At 45.3% G+C, this 22,244-nt stretch overlaps 2 protein-coding genes and 2 long non-coding RNA genes across 5 annotated transcripts; 3 read left to right on the top strand and 1 right to left on the bottom strand.

Annotated features, from left to right (window-relative positions):
* Positions 1 to 2,298: 2,298 nt before the first annotated feature.
* LOC115551826 (uncharacterized) lies at positions 2,299 to 3,590 on the top strand. Its single transcript, XR_003978242.1, has 2 exons — positions 2,299 to 2,346; positions 2,673 to 3,590. It is a non-coding gene; the product is annotated as an uncharacterized LOC115551826 (long non-coding RNA).
* A 3,136-nt stretch (positions 3,591 to 6,726) lies between these two features.
* LOC115552875 (putative nuclease HARBI1) lies at positions 6,727 to 8,137 on the top strand. Its single transcript, XM_030369239.1, has 2 exons — positions 6,727 to 7,461; positions 7,714 to 8,137. Exons 1-2 carry the CDS (start codon positions 6,910 to 6,912, stop codon positions 7,939 to 7,941), a joined length of 780 nt encoding a protein of 259 aa, XP_030225099.1. The 5' UTR covers positions 6,727 to 6,909; the 3' UTR covers positions 7,942 to 8,137.
* Positions 8,138 to 8,834: 697 nt separating this feature from the next.
* Positions 8,835 to 9,607, bottom strand: LOC115552876 (uncharacterized). 2 transcript variants are annotated; one of them, XR_003978394.1, is made up of 4 exons: positions 9,547 to 9,607; positions 9,339 to 9,459; positions 8,986 to 9,079; positions 8,835 to 8,908 (listed from the first exon to the last, which is right to left on the bottom strand). It is a non-coding gene; the product is annotated as an uncharacterized LOC115552876 (long non-coding RNA). The 2 variants fall into 2 exon arrangements; XR_003978393.1 differs by having other exon boundaries at positions 9,339 to 9,598.
* Positions 9,608 to 16,722: 7,115 nt separating this feature from the next.
* Positions 16,723 to 22,103, top strand: elovl6 (ELOVL fatty acid elongase 6). The gene is made up of 4 exons (XM_030369157.1): positions 16,723 to 16,878; positions 19,919 to 20,050; positions 20,181 to 20,332; positions 20,791 to 22,103. Exons 1-4 carry the CDS (start codon positions 16,799 to 16,801, stop codon positions 21,270 to 21,272), a joined length of 846 nt encoding a protein of 281 aa, XP_030225017.1. The 5' UTR covers positions 16,723 to 16,798; the 3' UTR covers positions 21,273 to 22,103.
* Positions 22,104 to 22,244: the final 141 nt, after the last annotated feature.

The following is a 22,244-nucleotide window of genomic DNA, read 5'->3' on the forward strand; positions in this document are numbered from 1 at the left end:
TTTGGGACTTGATATACATTTCTGTGGATTCAAAAGTATAAGTCAAAATCAATGATCATAAATTAATTTAAATACTAGTCGTAAACCGTGTGTATTTAAAGTAGAGATGGTTGGAGAATAGGGTTGTTTCTACTTTCATTATTTGTTCCTTGACTCGTCTCCGTCCCTGACGTCACGTTCCACGCAGACACGCCTCCTGCTCGTGAGCCGCCTTGCGGGGGGGGGGGGGGGGGGGGGGGGAGCTTCACCGGCCTAATGGGGGGGGGGGGGGGGGGGGGGGGGGGACGAGGGACCAAAGCGTCAGCTGATCAACTAGTCCTCCTGCTAGCTCTGCTGTTAAAGTTCAGAGCTTCACCTGCATGTTATAAGCGTCTTAATATATATTTTTATGAATTATTAATATGGTCATATTCAGTGAATTAAAGTAAACTAATACAATCTTCACTTACACTAATCCAACATCCATCCCTCCAGATAGAGACACAACAATTTAAATCTACAGAGAGACTAATTACAGCACAACATGTAAAAAAAGTCGACATGATTGAGAGGAGTTTAAATGTTCAGAATCACAGAGGACTCGTAAAATATTGAACTATTAAACCGCCTAATGAAGGGACACGTGGTGGAAATGAACCTTGAGGACATGGAACACATGGAGATGACCTCTGAGATGAGATGGAGACAGGATATTGACTGGATTTGTAATGTTTTATTCAGATTGTTTTGTTCTTATCGTGGTTGTAATGTTGTCGTTGTGTTTGTGTTGTGTGTAATGATCACTGGGGAACATAATATATAGTTAACATAAAGTTTAGTGATGGTTACTTATCACTCTAACCCTATATATATCCATATACAAACATGTTTGGAATGACATCTCATCTCAAGTAAACGTCCTCATCTCCGAGGAGGCGCCCCGGCGTTCACCAGCAGAGGGAAGCAAAGCTCCTCGTTACCTCGTCATTAGAACACCTTGACATTATATAGGCCACTAGTAAATATTGGAGAATCTAATTTACAATAAAGAATATATATTATACAATATATACTAGGATATATTGTTTGTCAGTTGGTCATCGGCATTGTTTAGGAAAACAACATATCATCTAACGAGGTTGTTATACCTCGTTCAATACCTTGTTATGCCTACCTTGTTACACGTTTAGCTGGAAACCATTCGGGAGATGAGATGAGACATTTAATGGGAATAGTAGGCTATACGGTAGGTCTCAAAACATGGAAACTCAAAGCAATACAACGGATAGGCCTATATGTAAGCGTTTACGCACACGTTCAATACCTATATTATCCCTCATTAAAACACTGATGAATATGGTTAAACAAGACAGCATTTCTTCTAAATGGTTATTTCGGATTTGTTGATCTTTGAAACAAAAAAGCAGTGAACCCAAACAGTCATTTATTTTACCAAACTCAGGAGAATGATCCAGTTACGGGCGGTCTTGACCCAATGAACACCCTTTACCGCCATCTTGAGCTGTTATTGTGTGTAATGAAGCGGGACGGGAGGCGACCTCTGGGTCGGCGCCTCGGAGCCCGGAGGGCACGGCTCCACTCTCCTCCTAATAACACGGAGGCACCTGATGCCCGGAGGTTCAGAGCAAAGCGAATCATAAAACACCGTTTTACCCCCAAGGTGGGGATCATCAAAACACAGACATATCGCGTTAGTTAAGGATTAAGGTAAGAGATATACATCCAAACCGGACGTACATTTCATCTCATGAATCAAATTTATTTTTGCGCGTAAGATACGGTCTGGATTTGATTTATTTTATATTTGCGTTAATGTGGTTGGTTGGACGCCAGAGGGCAGTATAACCACTGAATAACCAGACTTCTGTAGTTAAACTGTTGAACACAATCGAAAACAGGCGCTAATTCACGTCTTCTCTTTCAGATGTCAGACCTGGAGGTAGGCAACCTCACCCCCGAGAGATTTGAAGAGGTTTATCAGAATCAAGCAATGATGAGGATTATATTCTACACACAGCAGAAACCAGCCTTGATATAATTTAATGGAAATATTGGTAAATTTAAGGTTGATGAACTATCAGTAACAATCATACAATAATGAGGAACAGTGAACTGGAGAGTTCTGCAGGCTATTCTGCCTAAACCCGCAACATAGTCTCACTCCCTACTCGTCAAATGTGTGACGCATGGCCAAGGATCCCTGGCGTCAATTTCCGAGTAACCCCTGACTGCAGCTCGCAGATGTGGGCGGGCTTAAACGTTTAAGCAAGCCCACATTTAAGACGGAAATACGTTCTAACGTATTTCCGTCTGAGTCCATGATACCGAGCGCTTTTCTGCCTAGAGGTAAGTTGCCGCTCTCTGTTCGTGTACATTATAAACTAATGTATGGAACAAGTTGATCATTAAAATATTCATGGAAGTAACATGCATAGGCCTCATGTTTATGTCATGAGGTCGTTTGAAAAATAGCATTTAGGCAGTGTTTTTCAGCTTTTTTTAACGCCATGCCCTCGGGCCACATATGAGGACACATAATCGGGTCCACATATGAGGACAATTAAATAAACTCCAATATTTTGCTTATCCTGGTATTATACGCCAAACCACATTGGTAAGATATGTTTCGTGAAACATTGAAACCTGATTTAAATTTTGCTTTTCCCCTCCAGATTTGCCTGCACATTGCACCACGACATTGCACCACATAACACACACATTACGAAACCAACAGTTATTTTAAGAACTCCTCTCTGTCTGTCTGTCTTTGTCTGACTGACTGACTGATGGTCTGTCTGTCTGACTGACTGACTGACTGACTGACTGACTGTCTGTCTGTCTGTCTGAAGGACCGTCTGTGTCCTTATTTTCTCTTGTCAGGTAGGTTCACTGCAATGCTTAAAAAAAAATCATATTTCATATCCGGGTCTATAAAAACAGTTACTAATGCGCTATATTTGTGTGTGTTTCTACCCTAGAGTATGTCTGAGAGAAATAAAGAAGTTAATAAATAAATCATTCACTTGAATTAGAGTATGATAAGGCATAATAACAGGATTTGAATATCAACATTTAATGCATGGCCTTACTCTTTGCATAGTGCATTCCATTTTGATATAGGAATTCTGCGTTGACAATTATCAAAATAAATGTAATGAAATACATTCATTTATTCATTCTTTGTGTCCATTTGTTACCCACAGCTACTTTGATTGACCTTGTGTTGCCTTCGTACATGTGCGTGTGTGTGTGTGTGTGTGTGTGTGTGTGTGTGTGTGTGTGTGTGTGTGTGTGTGTGTGTGTGTGTGTGTGTGTGTGTGTGTGTGTGTGTGTGTGTGTGTGTGTGTGTGTGTGTGGGCCTATGTGCGTGACAGGTGTACCACTGCTGAAATTGACGGACCTGGAAACCGGGAACAGGGTTGCTTGCTATGGGCCAGAAAAATAACTTGATACTTTGCCTTTGTCAAACATTTATGGAAGCTTTTTTTTTTTTCTTGATGAAAATAAAAACCAATGATGCAAAGTCTTCTGTCTTTGGTTTATTTGACTTAGCTAATATAATTGAGTGTACGAAATAATATGTGTCTATACTAAAGAAGACATTTGAAATGACAAGTTAAAAGTAGGAAAGTCTATCAAATGCATGAACCTTTTTCCATATTACCGGTAAGTCATTGTGCTGTGCTGTGCTGTATTGATGTTTGAGAATGTGCTGCCGGATCTCCGCCACCAGATGGCGCCCGAGAGGGTAAAACCATGGGTTAAACGTTTAGACCCGCCCACATTTAGCTCCTCCTCGATCTGCGGGCTGCAGTCAGGGGCACTTGCAATTTCCGACGGAAAATGGGTACCTTTTTCGTCGTTTTTCAACGCGGGGGTCCGTGAGATAAACATTCATGTTAATCCCTCACCGTCGGATATAGACGAAAGGAAATCAATGTCTATCAACGGTGATGCCGCCACGTTATGCAACTATTGTCTATTGATTTGTTTGACAGATTCACCATTAAACGTGTTTCTAATGACATTTCTAGCGAGAAATGTACTTTTTCCTTGAATAATCTTCAGTCAGTGATTGTGTCTGATCTTTAGTTTTATAGTTATTAGGAAGATTGTATCGGCTCGTTCGCATGTTTCAACGACGTCAGGTTGCTAGGGACGCTGCTTTCGCTAGCTCACGTGTTTCCTGCGTTTGTGTTAATAAACCTTTACTATATGTAACTTTTAATGATATGATCTTGTTAGAAACAGAGCCAACCCAGTCGCCAAAAGCATAAGTTGACAGTGTACGTTTTCGTGAACACTGGATTACGTCGCATTTCAACATAAAATAGCGTGTTGTATACACACACACACACACACACACACACACACACACACACACACACACACACACACACACACACACACACACACACACACACACACACACACACACACACACACACACACACACACACACACACACACACACACACACACACACACACACACACACACACCAACCCGGTATCACGCCAAGGCGTAAAATAGATACGTCTGTCCACATCGCAAGGCGTGTTCAGGGTCAGGCTTTGCCTGACCAAAGCGTCACCCTGAACACGCGTCCTTCTCCATTCGAAATGAATGGGGGAATAGCACCAACAGGGGGCGATACGTTCTCCCAGCATTTGGTGAAATTGTTACGTAGCCATATTAATCGTTATTATCTGAATGGGAAATGCAATATTTTAGGACAGATACACCATTAAACGTGTTTCTAATGACATTTCTAGCGAGAAATGTACATTTTCCTTGCATAATCTTCAGTCAGTGAATGTGTATGATCTTTATTAATCTTTATGATCTGAATGGGAAATGCAATATTTTAGGATCGATTCACCGTTAAACGTGTTTCTAATAACATTTCTAGCGAGAAATATACTTTTTACTTGCATAATCTTCAGTCAGTGATTGTGTCTGATCTTTAGTTTTATAGTTATTAGGAAGATTTAATCGGCTCGCTCGCATGTTTCAACGACGTCAGGTTGCTAGGGACGCTGCTTTCGCTAAACTAGCAGCTCACGTGTTTCCTGCGTTTGTGTTATTAAACCGTTACTTTATGTAACTTTTAATGATATTGTAATAACCACAGGCGAGGTATTGAACTAAGTAAGCTTGATAGCAGGTTTATTGGATTCCAGAATCGGATAGGCAGGCACAGCTCCACCGGAAAACTACAACAACCAAAACTCCCGTCCGAAAGGAAACCCCCGGAACCCCCTCTCAGAAGGCCCGCCCCTTCCTCCCAAACCCTGTGACGCTACAATATCATCTTGTTAGAAACATAGATATAGAACACTGTTCTATATATATCTATGGTTAGGAACACGTTTATCTGAGAGCCAACCCAGTCGCCAAAAGCATACGTTGACAGTGTACGTTTTCGTGAACACTGGATTACGTCGCATTTCAACATAAAATAGCGTGCTAAGCACACATACACACACACACACACACGCACGCACGCACCCCAACACACACACACACACACACACACACACACACACACACACACACACACACACACACACACACACACACACACACACACACACACACACACACACACACACACACTTTGGGTGGATTTTGAACGGTAGCCTATGTGGGCAGGACGTTTTTTGCAGGCAGGACCTGGCAACCCTGCGCTGTTGCCCGAGGTGCAGAAATGCTCCGGAACAGATCTGGATCCACCATGGCCAAAATAATTGTCATGAATAGCATGAATAGATTCATGCATTATCATTCAACTTGAACATGTGTTTTTACAGTATAGAGTGGTGGAGGGATGACGTATGTTGGCCAACCCGGAAGTGAGCGTCGACCTGGGTTTCCATGGTTTCCCTTGACAAAAAGCTAACGGGTTTTTCCATTGGCTCTACAAACCACGCGGCAAAGGAGCAGCCGTAAATTGTGTTGTTTTTGTCGTAAACTCGGGTCCGACGGTTAAAAAATAGACAGAGTCTGTTTCTGAAATGTTATACTACATACTACATACTGCATACTGACACAGTATATACTGTGCACTACATACTACTCCCGCCATAGTATGCAGTATAGTATGCAAGTATGACAAGTATCATGCAGTGCACTACACAGTCACATGACCAAACAATTGTGACGAATTTGACGTGTCAGACTGGCGTGGTTTTCGAGCCGGCTCTCCCCTAAATTTACGCATATATATTTTTTTTTTCATAGGCCGATATATTTTTTTACCATTTTGAACATTTTCATTTTTTACCATTTAACATGTCGCACTTTTCCATTGTTAAGTCTAACAATGAGGCAAGGAGGCGCAGGAGAAGGGCACTGCTGAATAAAACGGCAGTTGCGGTAATATTACAGCAGCAGGAGGCGCGCTATGTAAGTATAATACATAAATTAGAGATAAGTTAGCAGTGGCTTTATTGGCTTTAACCTGTTAGCTAGGAATTTATGGACAGAAGAACAGTTTGATATTATTCTGCCTTAAAGCAGTAAGACAGGAGTTAATAAAACCTCAGTGAGACAACACAAATAACAACATTTTAATCAAATATAGTAAAACTATTTGTACATGCATATAAATGAAAATGGATTTAAATAACAGAGTTTTCCCTTCATTCAGGTTGACCTTAGGGGTCAGTATTGTCAGCTGAATGACAAAACCCCAGCTGTTTCCCTTTTTTTTGGTGACGCGACCTAAAGAAAGACTTCCGTCTTTCTAGGGAGTCCGTGAATGCCCTTGTGGAGGCCCTGGTGGATGAGCACATCCATGGCTGGGGGAGAGAACTGGAGGTGGCAGTTTTTCTATACTGGCTGGCCAGTGCCACCTCCTACAGAGTGGTCTCTGAGGCCTTTGATGTGCCTCTTTCCACCGTCCACATGATTGTCCATCGGGTTGCAAAGGGAATACTGCAGATCTACACAAAGGCTGTATGTTTCCCGTCTGAGGCTGAGCTGGAGGTCATCGGAGCGGGGTTCGCCCAGCTGGCTGGTTCACCTGCCTTGAACCGTGTGGCTGGGAGCATTGACTGCAGCCACATTAGAATAAAGCCTCCTGGGGAATACAAGGAGGATTATTATAATAGAAAGTTGTTCCATTCAATTCAGCTGCAGGCCATTTGTGACCATAAAGGGCGCTTCCTCAATGCTTTTGTTGGCCTTCCTGGCTCGGTCCATGATGCCCGGGTGCTCAGGTGGAGCTCTGTGTATGTGCAGCAGCTGTACCCACCACCTGGGTGGTGCATTATAGGCGATGGAGGCTATCCTTGCCTTGCTACCCCCATCTGCCTGATGACCCCGTTCCGGGAGCCAGTACAGGGCCCCGTACAGGCCAGGTACAACAAGCACCTGTCAAAGGCAAGGTGTGTTGTGGAGAGGGCCTTCGGGATGATGAAGACCAGGTGGAGATCCATCTTTCTGAAGGCCCTTGAGGTAAAGAAAACATAATACATACAAGTGTGTGTGTCAATGTGCAAATGCTTATGAAATTTAAATGAGCATAAAATGACAATATGAGAAAATGCTTGTATTTCACTGTTATTCAGTAGCTTTCCTTGGCATGCAATATCTGTCTGTTACAGATTAGTTTCTATTTTTGTCTTACGTTGAATAAGATACTCAAAAGTAATTAAATGCATATTTTAAATACATCTAATTTAAAATACTGCCCATCTCTGCACATAGGTTAAGTCAACCTTTGCCCCAGTGGTGGTGTCCTGCTGTGTCTTCCTCCACAACTTGTGCCTATCAAATGGAGACTTTGTGGAGCCAGGAGACTTTCCACAGGATCTCCCCGACAACAATGAAATGCAGCATGCTGTGGAACCAGGGGACAACATCAGGCGCAGACTGGCTGCTGCTGTCTCTGCACCAAATGCCTGCATAGATGCACTGAGAGATCATGTGTACTGAACATGGTCTGCACCCTGGAGACTCATTTGTAAATAGTTAAATAGTATACCTGTATATAGTTCTTTGCTTTTTCCTAGTGTTGTCTTTTGTCTGTGTATGCCCCATGTTCCGTCTTTTGTGTTTTATTAACCTTGTCCTGTCTTACTAACAATTATATTCACAACTTGTTCAATAAAAATGATTTGTTATAACTAAATTATTTTCTAAATTATATGAAAGAGCAGACATGAAATGCTTATTTAAATGTTCCTTTATTTATTTTGTAAGAATACTTTTAGGACATCGAGCAGCTTGTCCTCCCTAGCCTTGCTCTCCCTCTCTCGTCTTTCTTCTGCCTCTTTCATCTCCCGATACCGCCTGTCCTCCCTCTCTTGGTTCTCCTTCTCTCTTCTTTCTTCTGTTTCCAGCATTTCCTTCTCTTTCCTCTCCTCACGCTGCAGCCGCTCTCTCTCCTTCCGATCCTCTCTTTCAATCGCCTCTCCCTCTCGCCTTTCTTCTCTTTCTATCTGAATTAGCTCTCTTTCTTCCTCCTTCTCCTGGATTTCCTTTAATATTTCCTGCCATTCAGACTCCCTCTTCCTTTTGCCCAGATTTGGGGTACTCGGGTGCACTGAGGGAGGAGAGACCACTGCCACATCCTGGGCGGATGAGTCCACTAGTACGGGAGGACTTATTGATGGCCTCCCGCCTAGTGCCTCATCCATTGGCCCATACCACTTCCAGGATGCAGCAGTGGTCTCTCCTCCCTCAGTGCTCACCCCTGTCCTGGGTGCTTTCAACTCCTACAAAACAACAGAAGCAAGCAAGCAGACTAATGACAATAATCATAACTATGTAGTTCTGTGGAAAAAGTAACAGACATTTCCATGACATCCTTACCTTATATTATTGTTTGAGGTTCTCCCATTTCCTTTTAATTTTGGTGGCCTCCATCTTCCCCTCTAGCCCCTGGACCTTAATAAATTCTCTACAAGAAAAGGGATGAAAACTAAACAGTTCTTTGACTACATGCAAAAGATGTAATGTCTAACTAAACCAACTTACTCGAACCCCTTCTGCGCCGCATTCCTCCTGCCCGTGAACATGCCCTCATTCGTAGATCTCCAACTGATGAGAGCTGCGGTGTCTACATCAGTCCCTACAACAAGACACACTACTCTTTTAGTCTCCGTGCTATTGGTATTGCCGCAACAGAAGTTAAATCGATAGCGATATCTGACAAAACCCGGCTGCTGTTAGCTGTGACAGCTTCATTCATTAAAGCTGATGTATCGTATATATTTGCCATTTGCCGCATTCGCTGTCGGTTGAGCCATTTGTTCAGTTAACAATGAAAAACACACGATTACAAATACATACGAAAGCTTATCACATCAAAATAAACAACTAATACTTACATTTATATTCATCGCTCGCATTTTCCGCCGCCATTATTCGAAATGTTCAACGGTTTTTTTCCAACGGTGCCGCGTTGCGTTATGGGATACAGTATCCGACGTAGTGAGCTCTGGATGTATACTAGGAATTTTTGCCCGATTAGTACATCATCCGGGTAACTGTCACATACTGCAAAAAAACATTTTTCGCGTACTGCATACTACTTACTACTTTTACGTCACGATCAGTATACGAGCAGTATGTAGTATGCCATTTCAGAAACGGCCAGATATTCCGAGGTATCCTTAAAAGGCAGCTTGGATGTTTTTATTTTCTGCAGTTTAGACTTCTTCTATAACCTATTTTTGAAAGCAAAACACCAAGCTCAATGATTTAACGAGGCAGGGTTATTTGAAACAATTTATTAAATATATATTTGTGAGAGGTCATTCCTTCTCCTGAGTTTGCTTCCTATTTATGTCTAGTGTACAACATGACTGTCCACAAGCATCACCCCCCCCCTCCCCATATGGATTTGGAGAATTGTTGCCACATCCCAGTGGTGGAGGTATCATATATATGAAAGAGGGCATTCAATACTACAATGATCAATTAGGAGGCCGAAGCCCTAAAGGATGCAATAGGTGACCCTGAACACGCCTTGCGATGTGGACAGACGTATCTATTTTACGCCTTGGCGTGATACCGGGTTGCACACACACACACACACACACACACACACACACACACAAACAATGCATTTCGCTGCTAAAAGAAGTAAATATATATTGCCTCAAATATTATTAACTATTATTCCCCCCCCCCCCCCCCCCCCTTAAATAAGTACTATGGCAGAATAAAGAATAAATTCATTCATTATCATTCAACTTGAACATGTGTTCTTATAGTATAGAGTTGTGGAGGGATGACGTATGTTGGCCAACCCGGAAGTGGGCGTCACCCCGGGTTCCCTTGACTAAAAGCCAACGGGTTTTTCCATTGGATTTTGGATTATTGCAGAAAAAATATGCGTCTTTGAAGCACCTCCTCAAAAACTGAAAATAAATAAATAAAAATAACCGTGCTCCAAAGAACGAAATGGAAACCAATGCATTCTGAATGGGAGTATTTCTCCGATTTTTCCATGCTACACAGAACGGGGCTGCATCCAGTCACCTGACCGTCATGGTTGCTATGGTGGCTGCTATCGACCACCCCCTCTCCTTACATGGCTCTAAAAACCAAGCGGCAAAGGAGCTGCCGTCAATCGTATTGTTTTTGTCGTAAACTAGGGTCCAATGGTTAGAAAATAGACGGATATTCCAAGGTATCCTTAAAAGGCAGCTTGGATGTTTTTATTTCTGCAGTTTAGACTTCTTCTATTACCTGTTTTTGAAAGCAAAACACCAAGCTCATTGATTCAACGAGGCAGTGTTATTTGAAACAATTTATTGAATAAATATTTGTGAGAGGTCATTCCTTCTCCTGAGTTTGCTTCCTATTTATGTCTAGTGTGCACCCCTACCGTCCACAAGCGTCCCCCCCCCCCCCCATATGGATTTGGAGAATTGTTGCAACGTCCCAGTGGTGGAGGTATCATATAAATGAAAGAGGGCATTCAATTATACTACATTGATAAATTAGGAGACCGAAGCCCTAAAGGAAGTGATGCAATAGGTGACTGAGTCGAGAACCTTTAAGTACGCTGTACCTTGGGGTCTCTTATATATCAAAGGGGGTCTCAAAGGACGTATACGCTTCAACCTGTGGCTCCAGCCCTACAGGAAATGTCTCAGCAAGTGCTCCACCTCGTTGCACCTCACCCAGCGGCTCGCTTGCAATATTTTGGCCTGAAGTTCTTCCCAGACCTACACCCTAGCCATCCAACATGCATATCTGAAAATCAGGCCTCTCTTTAATTATGACAAAAAGTTATGAGAGAAATACACATAAACTTTTTGTTATCTCATAAGCGGCGTGGTGCCGGCTCCTTTTGACCTTTTGACCCCAGACTTCAAAAACATGGCCACAGGCCAGCTGTGTCTACACACCTTAAGCCACAAATGTACACCTCCATCCCACAAAAAATGGGGACTAAAAACTAACCTCTGTCTTTTGTACATTGACTCTACTGTTGGAGGTCACGACCCTTTTCCGGCCTTTTCGAGATAGCTAGGGATGCTAAAATGTTTACACACATTTCCCAGGGCCCCGAGAACGACATATCCGATATTCGGAGTTCTAGCCCTTAGAGAAAAAAAGTTTTCCCAAATGGACTGTCATTTGGCCAAAGCCGCTCAGAAGTGTTGCCTTCAAGACCTAATGGTTCAGAATGTGGTGGAAAAACAGTTTTTGAGATAGGAAGGTCCCACCGCCCTGAAATTTGAATGCCTTATTCTTGGGCCTAACGGGACCCCCGCACCGAAACTTGGCCCGGTCGGACCCCGAGGGCAGGAAGGGGGGGCCTTCGTTCTTTGGAGCACGGTTGTTTTCATTTATTTATTTTCAGTTTTTGAGGAGGTGCTTCAAAGATGCTACTTTTTCTGCAATAATCCAAAATCCAATGGAAAAACCTGTTGGCTTTTTGTCAAGGGAACCCGGGGCGACGCCCACTTCCGGGTTGGCCAACATACGTCATCCCTCCACAACTCTATACTCTATTGGATTGGATTGGATTGGATTCACTTTATTGTCATTGTGCAGACACTGCAGAGTACAACGAAATGAGGTTTTGTGACCAACCGGAAGTGCAAAGGAGCAGTAAAGTGCAGTTTGTACATGAATTATCAGAGAATTATAGGAGCAGCATAGTTACAATAAGTGCAGTAAATATAAATAAATATAAATATAGTAATATAAATATTCAAGTAGAGGGATAATTGTTCAGTCAACTAGCATGGATATAAATATAAATAGAAATAAAAATAGAGTACTATGGGTGTTGATACAGGGGATATGTAAATTCAAGTAGAGGGATAATTGTTCAGTCAACTAGCATGGATTAGTGCAATGAATGGCCACGGGGGGGGGTAGAGTTTAGGAGGGTGACAGCCGCAGGGAAAAAGCTTCCTCTAAACCTGCTAGTCCGGGTCCGGAGAGACCTGTAGCGCCTCCCAGAGGGGAGGAGGGTGAACAGTCTGTGGTTGGGGTGAGAACAGTCCTTGCAGATGCCACGCGCCTTTCGCAGGCATCGCTTGTGCTGGACAGCCTCAATGGATGGGAGTGAGGAACCGATGATGCGTTGCGCAGTTTTCACCACCCTCTGCAGGGCTTTCCGGTCAGAGACAGAGCAGTTGCCATACCATACTGTGACACAGTTGGTAAGGATGCTCTCAATGATGCTGCGGTAGAAGTTCACCAGTATCTGAGGAGACAGATGGGCCTTTTTTAATTTCCTCAAGAAGAAGAGACGCTGGTGAGCCTTCTTGATCAGCTTAGAGGTGTTGAGGGTCCAAGAGAGGTCCTCTGAGATGTGGACACCTAGGAACCTATAGCTGGTGACGCGCTCAACCTCTGTCCCGTTGATACGGATGGGGGTGTGTGTGCCACCTCTAGACTTCCTGAAGTCAACGATGAGCTCTTTCGTCTTCTTAGTGTTGAGAGCCAGGTTGTTGTTGGCGCACCATGCAGTTAGGTGTTGGACCTCCTCCCTATAGGCCGTCTCATCGTTGTTGCTGATGAGACCAATCACCGTAGTGTCGTCTGCAAACTTGACAATCGTATTGGAACCATGTATAGTTGTGCAGTCGTAGGTGAAGAGGGAGTAGAGGAGGGGGCTCAGCACACAGCCCTGTGGAACGCCAGTGTTCAGGGTTAGGGTTGAAAGAACACATGTTCAAGTTGAATGATAATGAATGAATTTATTCTGCCATAGTATTTATTTAAGGGGAGGGGGGGGGGGTAATAATAAGTAATAATATTTGAGGCAATATATATTTATTTATTTTAGCAGCGATGCATTGTGTGTGTGTGTGTGTGTGTGTGTGTGTGTGTGTGTGTGTGTGTGTGTGTGTGTGTGTGTGTGTATACAACACGCTATTTTATGTTGAAATGCGATGTAATCCAGTGTTCACGAAAACGTACACTGTCAACGTATGCTTTTGGCGACTGGGTTGGCTCTCAGATATACGTGTTTCTAACAAGATCATATCATTAAAACGGTTTAATAACACAAACGCAGGAAACACGTGAGCTAGTTTAGCTAAAGCAGCGTCCCTAGCAACCTGACGTCGTTGAAACATGCGAGCAAGCCGATAAAATCTTCCTAATAACTATAAAACTAAAGATCAGACACAATCACTGACTGAAGATTATTCAAGGAAAAAGTACATTTCTCGCTAGAAATGTCATAAGAAACACGTTTAATGGTGAATCTGTCAAACAAATCAATAGACAATAGTTGCATAACGTGACGGCATCACCGTTGATAGACATTGATTTCCTTTCGTCTATATCCGACGGTGAGGGATTAACATGAATGTCTATCTCACGGACCCCCGCGTTGAAAAACGACGAAAAAGGTACCCATTTTTCGTCGGAAATTGACGCCAGGGATCCTTGGCCATGCGTCACACATTTGACGAGTAGGGAGTGAGACTGTTGAAACTCGAGGCTCAGAGGAAACAACGTACAACCAACTCCTTTGACAAATTTATATTTATTCAAGTTTTCCAAAAGTTCACACCTGCTTTTCCACATAGACCGGTCTTTCGGCGGAGTTCAACGGTTTGTCGGGTTGACAACCTTTCAATAAAACAATATGAAAAGAGACACTAAATATAGAGTATCAACCTACGGTCTGTAATCAACCATTTCATCCTGGATAGCCTATCTTATAAGTCAGATTCACCAATGCCTCAAAATTATACTGAACATTCCTACATAACATAATGAAAGATCGAAGGCACAAATGAACCCTCGTCTATAATCTCCATAATTAGCATCTCCATCGCAGGTGGTTCACAAATCAACAGAGGAAACCCAGAAACAAAAGAACCCAACGAGGGAAATCCTTCATACCAGCAGCGTCTGATGCCCCTCACCGCTCCCTTTGAGTTTTTTATTTTATTCCCTGCAGGAGTGTCTATCTTTTCTCACGCATTGAACACATTCAAACAAACAAACAAAGAGTCTTTTCCCGACCGGAAGGACGAGTCAATTAAGTCACCGCGGAAACTCCCATCACGTGACCTCGGCAGCTCAGTGCTGCCCTCTTTTGGACATTTCTAAATTACATCATTAATAGCCTACTGGACACAACGATACAGGTGTTGGACTTCCAGTGATATCGAAAAAGCTCTTAGCTTGAAAAGGAAAATAAAATAGTAAATTCATTTACAATTTTATCCTCTGTGCTAAGAAACACAGAAGCCCAAATATTTTTCTTACTATTAGAGTAAAAAACCCCATGGCCAGACTGTTCCTATACTGGGGCCAGACTGGCCCTATAATGGGGGCCAGACCGGTCCTATATTGGGGGTCAGACTGTTCCTAAACTGGGGGCCAGACTGTTCCTATACTGGTGGCCAGACTGGTCCTATACTGGTGGGCGCTACAGCTGCTGGTCCATATGGGTCACCATTGACCTGGGTAAAAAGCATCTGAATGAGGCTGTGGACTTCCTCCTGCACCCGAGCTCCAGCCGTCATAATCAAGTGTTTAAATGTGATAAGGAGCTGGCCTTCAGCTGTCTGTCTGACCATGAGGACGACCTCGGGCCAGCCTCTAATCAGTGAAGGTCCTGTTTAAGCACGGCTGTGCTTTGGGGGCCCAAGGTGATTCAACCACAGAGTACATCTTAAAAACACAAGGTTTTTGATCATTAAACATGTCTTAGAACCCTAGAAACCAGTCCTTAAAAATACCTTCGAAATTAATCGACTTTTTTCCTGGTCGCACAAGCTACGAACTGGGAGCTACGAACTGGGAGCTAACTACCGCTTCGTCACCCAAACAGAGCCAGACAAAGAGCCAAACAGAGCTAGATATAGAGCTACACATAGAGCCATAGTGCTAGACATAGAGCTAGACATAGATCTAAACATAGAGCTAGAGCTATAGATCCAAACATTGAACTAGACATAGAGCTAGACATAGAGCTAGAGATAGCGCTAGACATAGATCTAAACAAAGAGCTAGACATAGAGCTAGACAAAGATCCAAACATAGAGCTAGACATAGAGCTAAACATGCAGCTAGATGTAGAGCTAGACACAGATCCAAATATAGAGCTAGACATAGATCCAAACATAGAGCTAGACATAGAGCTAGACATAGATCCAAACATGGAACTAGACATAGAGCTAGAAATAGAGCTAGAGATAGGGCTAGACATAGAGCCAGACATACAGCCAGCCATACAGCCAGACATATTACAGTTTAATCTGTGTGGAAGCCTTCCGCGGAAGGTCTGAAGGGAGAGTGGGTAACCTAAAGCCAAAGGTTGGGAAATGTTGCAGTCGACAAAACAACCAAATATCTACATTTACATTTATGTTCAGGGCCTTCAGCAGACTCTTTTATCCAGAGCGACTTACAATAAGTAAATTTGTCAGAAGGAAGAGAAACAATATATCGCTGTCGGTAAGGATGTTCATAGAACCAAGTGCCAAGCGATAGAAATCAAGGGTATCCCTGGTTAGACCAGCTGGTCTATGTTAGGTTCTACTATACTAAAACCACTTGAGCTTCTGTACAAAAAGGCACTCAAAACTCTAGATAGAGAACCTTTCCCTTCATCATTGCAACAGCAGAAATATAACTTACTGAGTTTTAATATTTTTAGTAAATTTTCCCTTTATATGCTTAATTTATAAAGTACTACTACATGGCCTACTACAGTGCAACCACCTCTAACTGTATGCTGTACCGTATTAGCCCAGTAGAGCATACTAATGAATTGTGCCTCCGTTTGAACACATACTAATGAATTGTCCTGTTTTTCTTTTCTTTCTTTCTCTTTCTCCCTGTTTTATATAGCAAATTGTACTATTCGATATCTTTTGTCATTTTTATTGGAACATCAACCTGCCTGATGGACTAGAGATGGATATTAGCCCCCGGGCTACAATCTGGCACATTTTCGTGTAGGCCTACTGCTGTACTTGTCTTGCTCATATTGTCCTTTAAAAAAAAATACATTCCCTGTAAACAACTCATTCACTTACCAGTGTTTGAGGCACTTATTGGAAGGCCTATTGTTTTATTGTGTGTATTTTACGTAAAACTTTGTGGACATATTTTAATTCATAATTTTCTATCTTGAGCAGAGACACTGCGACAGACGTTATCCCGAGGAGGACCTTTATAAAATAACTTCCGAATAGAAAGGACGGACTTTAAGACCCGGGGGCGCCGGGTAGGCCAAACGAGGGCGTGGCGCCGCGCTGTGATTGGCCGCCACGGTCCGAATGCTCCCCTCCGCCGCGCCGCCGCGCCGTTGCACCGCATCGCACCGCCGCCCCAGCCGCACAGCAGCAGCATGCCGCTCGCACTCCAGGAATACGAGTTCGAGAGGCAGTTTAACGAAGATGAGGCGATCCGCTGGATGCAGGAGAACTGGTGAGATACAACATGACGTCATAACTTATATAACCTGACAAGTGCTATAACGTGATGTAATGCGGCGCGTCTATACGCGCGTTATCACGATCGATGTGGACGCGACGTGAAGCGGTGGGATATAGGAGATAGGGATCTGAACCTACACACAACATCACCCGTACTGCTCCCAAGACCGGACCCGGGCTCCTAGGACCCGTGCGCCCGGTCTTCTAGGACCCGGGAGCTCGGTATCCTATGACCCGGGTCCCAGGTCCTAAGGGCTCCTAGCTAGGACCCGGGCTCCGAGGACCCGGGGACCTAGACCAGCAGAAGCTAGCCTTCTCACGCGGCTCTAACTAATATCTCCTCCCTTGAATGTGATTGCGTGCGTGATCATGCCCGCGGGTGACACGCGGTCTACCTGTCACCCAGACGATCTGCAGACCCGCCAGGACCACCGCTGGGTCGCGACCAATGAGGGTACCCCGGATACCCGGGTAGAGATAGGTCCGGGTGGCGGAGGTCGCAGAGTTCTGTACGCGCGCACGCGCGTGTGTGTGAGGTTAATTCATGTGGAGAAGGTAGAGTTGGCATCCTGTCCGTCTGAGATCACAACGTTCCGCCCCAAAACAAACAGGTCTGGGAGTTATGGGAAGGGCGTCCACATCACGTTATTACAAGTTATAACAAGTTATTACAAGTTAATACAAGTTACTACGCTGTCAAACGACATTCATTAACAGTATGTGTGTGTGTGTGTGTGTGTGTGTGTGTGTGTGTGTGTGTGTGTGTGTGTGTGTGTGTGTGTGTGTCTGTGTGTGTGTGTGTGTGTGTGTGTGTGTGTGTGTGTGTGTGTGTGTGTGGGAGCTGTCCATACCTTGGTACTGACATCCAGCCAATGAGCGACATCTTCTGATGTCTGCTGACTGACCCTAAGCCAATCAGATCACTGCAGCACTGTTTCGGCTGGTGCTGCTGCTGTGTGTGTGTGTGTGTGTGTGTGTGTGTGTGTGTGTGTGTGTGTGTGTGTGTGTGTGTGTGTGTGTGTGTGTGTGTGGGTGTGCGTGCGTGCGTGCGTGCGTGCGTGCGTGCGTGCGTGTGTGAGTGTGTGCGTGCGTGGTGCGTGCGTGCATGTGTTTGGCCTACTCTAGGATGTTGGGAAAGAGAGGTATGCGTTTATTCGCCAGGGAACAACTTAATGTCCTCACCGAACAACTTAATGTCCTCACTGAACAGCATCCTAGCCTCCCTGCCTCCTAACCTCCGACCTCCCTCCTAGCCTCCATGCCTCCTAACCTTCTAACCTTCCTCCTAGCCTCCTAACCTCCCTACCTCCTATCCTTGCGGCAAGGAGGAGGCAAGGAGGGAGGGGGGTTAGGGTCCCTATCAGGGTTAGGGTTAGTTACTGTTAGATACGGTTATGGTTAGTTAGGGATATGGTCAGTAAGGGTTATGGTTAATTAGGGTTATTGTTAGATAGGGTTATGGTGAGTTAAGGTTATGGTTAGTCAGAGTTATGGATAGTTATGGTGAGTTAGGGTTATGGTCTGTCAGGCTTTTTGTTAGTTATGGTTAATAGGTTATGGTTATAACGTTATAACCTATAGTTATAGCCTCCACTTCCCCACATCTTGGTGTGACAGAAGCTGAGCCTGAGCAGTTCGCAGTTAGCAAAAAAAAGTTAGCCGTTAGCCTGGCTCCTGTTCCTGAAGAATCTGATGCAGCTAGCATTAGCCTCTGTGCTGAACTCCAATACTAGAATTAGCCTCTGTGCTGCAGTCCTACTGCTAGCATTAGCTTCTGTGCTGCCGTCCTGCTGCTAGCATTAGTCTCTCTGCTGCAGTCCTTCTGCTAGCATTAGCCTCTGTGCTGCAGTCCTACTGCTAGCATTAGCCTCTGTGCTGCAGTCCTTCTGCTAGCATTAGCCTCTGTGCTGCACTCCAATAGTAGCATTAGCCTCTGTGCTGCAGTCCTTCTGCTAGCATTAGCCTCTGTGCTGCAGTCCTACTGCTAGCATTAGCCTCTGTGCACCTCAGGACCCAAAGACCCCATCAGAGTGTCCCTGGGCCCCTCGGAGGGGTGTGTTGTCAGCCTCCATCCCACCTCCAACGGGGCCGCGACCCAGTTGGGTCGAAGGTGAAGAACAGAGAGAGGAGATGGTTTAGTCGGGATGTGACTTCACACTCTCTCCTGACATGGATTCCTTTCCCTGGAGACGGCCAATCACTGCCCGCGCCTCCCGCCTCCCCCACCTCTCAACCGACCAATTTCGTTCCTTTCTGCCCCGTCAGGGCCTTTTAACCCTCTGTGATTGGTCCTGACTCCAGCCTACCTGGTGAGGTAGGCCTGGTTACAGGAGCTGGTAAACAGAGCTAGTTAACAGAGCTAGTTCAACAGCGTTGAACAGAGCTAGTTAACAGAGCTAGTTCAACATTGTTTAACAGAGCTAGTTAACAGAGCTAGTTCAACAGTGTTTAACAGAGCTAGTTAACAGAGCAAGTTCAACAGTGTTTAACAGAACTAGCTAGCAGAGCCAGTTAACAGAGCTGCCTCACTAGTTAAACAGTTCATCACAGTAAAAGCATTTTGTTGGTATAGTCTGATAGAATGCAGTAGCCTCAGAGGATCTGCTTATCCAATGTTTTCTTCCTCGTTGACATTTTGTTCGGGCACAACCTCGGGCCGCCAGACAAAACACGAACACTGTTGTCTCTTCACAGTCAAAGCGTTTTTCCTGATGAACAATTCAAAACGCTAGGTAAATGGCTTGATGACTAACTAGGTGGTTCAATTGGTAAGTAGTCGGGTAAATAACTAGGTTAGCTCTCTGGCTATCTAGGTGGTACGATTGAAGCTAGCTAGATTAGCCCTGCGGCTAGCTTGACGAGCCCGGTGGCAGGTTGGTCAAATTTGACCATGAGGAGTTTTCTTTCAGAGGCCCTGTCTGAATTATGACAACAAGAACACAACAATTGTACAAGCGGGTAGGAGCTTGTAGCTCATCACAACGCTAACCCTTCCAACTCCTGATGCTAACCCATTCCCTTCCTGTCCACAGGAAGAAGTCCTTCCTGTTCTGCAGTCTGTACGCCGCCTGCATCATCGGGGGGCGCCACCTCATGAAGCAGCGAGAGAAGTTTGAACTGAGGAAACCGCTGGTGCTATGGTCGCTAACGCTAGCGGTGTTCAGGTGAGTTAGCCCCCGGGGGCTCACGCAGGACGTGTCTTCATGATGTCCGTTGTCTTATCGTGGAGCCGCGGCGGTAGCTATATGGGCTACGTGTAGCTATAGAGTAGCTCCTGTTCTCCTCCTCCTCCAGTATCTTTGGCGCGGTGCGGACAGGAAGCTACATGATGCACATCCTTTTGACGAAGGGGCTGCAGCACTCGGTGTGCGACCAGAGCTTCTACAACGGACCCGTCAGCAAGTTCTGGGCCTACGCCTTCGTCCTGAGCAAGGCACCGGAGCTGGGTGGGTCCTCCTCTCTCCTCTATCCTCTCTCCCCTCTCCTCTTCCCTCGTCTGCTGCTCCTCTCACTCATTCCTGCTCTCAGAATCCGCTCTCCTCATCCTACTCCTCTGTTGTCCTCTCCTTCTCTGATCTCCTTTAACACTCCTTCTCCTTAGCTCTGACTTTTTACCTCCTCTTCCTCCTTATCTGCTCCTCCTCCTAACTTCTCCTCCTCCTCCTCCCAACCTCTCCGTATCCTCTCCATCTCCACACTGCTCCACCGCCTCCTAACCCCTCCTCCTCCTCCTACTAAGCTCTCTTCCTCCTCCTAAGATCTCCTCTTCCTAAGCTCTCCTCTCCTCATCTCCTCTCCTCCTCCTAACTTCTCCTCTTCCTCCTCCCAACCTCTCCTTATCCTCTCCTCCTCCTGACTTCTCCTCCTCCTAACCTCACCTAATCTCCTCCTCCTCCTCCTCCAGGCGACACCCTGTTCATCGTGCTCCGTAAGCAGCGGCTGATCTTCCTCCACTGGTACCACCACATCACGGTGCTGCTCTACTCCTGGTACTCCTACAAGGACATGGTGGCGGGCGGCGGCTGGTTCATGACCATGAATTACCTGGTGCACGCGCTCATGTACTCGTACTACGCGGCACGCGCTGCGGGCTTCAGGGTATCGCGGCGCCTGGCCATGTTCATCACGCTGACCCAGATCAGCCAGATGGTGGTGGGCTGTGTGGTCAACTACCTGGTCTACTCCTGGATGCAGCGGGGCGCCGGCTGCCCCTCCCACGTCCACAACATCGTCTGGTCCTCCCTCATGTACCTCAGCTACTTCCTGCTCTTCCTGCACTTCTTCTACGAGGCGTACGTGGGCAAGAACAAACCCCCGGCCTCCGCCTCCACCGTGACCGCGACGACCATCACCACAACGACCACGGACGCCAAGAAGAGCCAGTGAAGGAGTCACACGCGGAGGAGGAGAGGGTGGAGGAGTTGGAGTTGGGGAAGGATCCCATGGCTGACAGGAGATGCTTGAGAGGAGGTTGCTGCTGAAGGCAAAAGGTTTTGGGGGAGGAGGAGGTGGACGGGGTGAGGGGTGGAGGTCTGGTGGAGGGAGTGTGGGGTTGGTGGGGCGGAGTACAGGGGATGGAGGTTGATCACGTGTGCTGCTTTAGCATTGCTACTAACGAGCAGATCCAGAGGCCTCCCCGACGCTCACTGGGGAAGAGAGTGTGATGTCAGTATGATCCATCACTAGAGATCATTATCTGTGATGCAGATCATGAGTGTTTTCCTCCTTGGGTCTCACACTGAGGAGTCCAGTACACAGAGAGAGGGGGGAGGGAAGATGAGGAGGGAGGAGGGAGGAGCGACCGGTTGAGGAGGTGAGGAGGTCTGAACCCCAGTGGTTCGGTCAGTGTTGGACTGTGTCCACGTCTCGCTCCGTCTCCTTGCCATTGGCCCGCCGGACAACCTCGCTTTCTTTAACAACCAATCAGAAGAGTAGATATGACCATCGCCGGGATCACAGGGGGCTGCGTGGAAGCTGATTGGAGGAGGAGGAGGTCAGGTGACTTCCTGTGATGACAAAGCAGACAGCAGGAGGGAAGTTAAAGTCAGTTTACAGAAGCTCTGTCGGTACGAAGGATCTTACTTTTGAAGCTTCAAGAACCTAAATAAATGCTCTTTTTTTTTTATAAATGTGCTGATGACTTGAAAAGTTGTTTTTGTGGTGTTTTCCTTTTCTTTGTGTTAAAAACAAGTTAACAAATGAACCAAGTGTAAGATTTGATGTGTGTTTATTGAGTGAACATATTGTCATCCTACTCTGGTCAACTTGGATAAAGTCTTTATTTATTAGGTTCAAACCTCCAATAAGCCTTCACCATGCTGGAGGCATAACTTGAGCTAGTCTCTGTACATACTCAGT

This window comes from Gadus morhua, chromosome 10 (genome assembly GCF_902167405.1).
Source record: "Gadus morhua chromosome 10, gadMor3.0, whole genome shotgun sequence".
NCBI lineage: Eukaryota > Metazoa > Chordata > Actinopteri > Gadiformes > Gadidae > Gadus > Gadus morhua.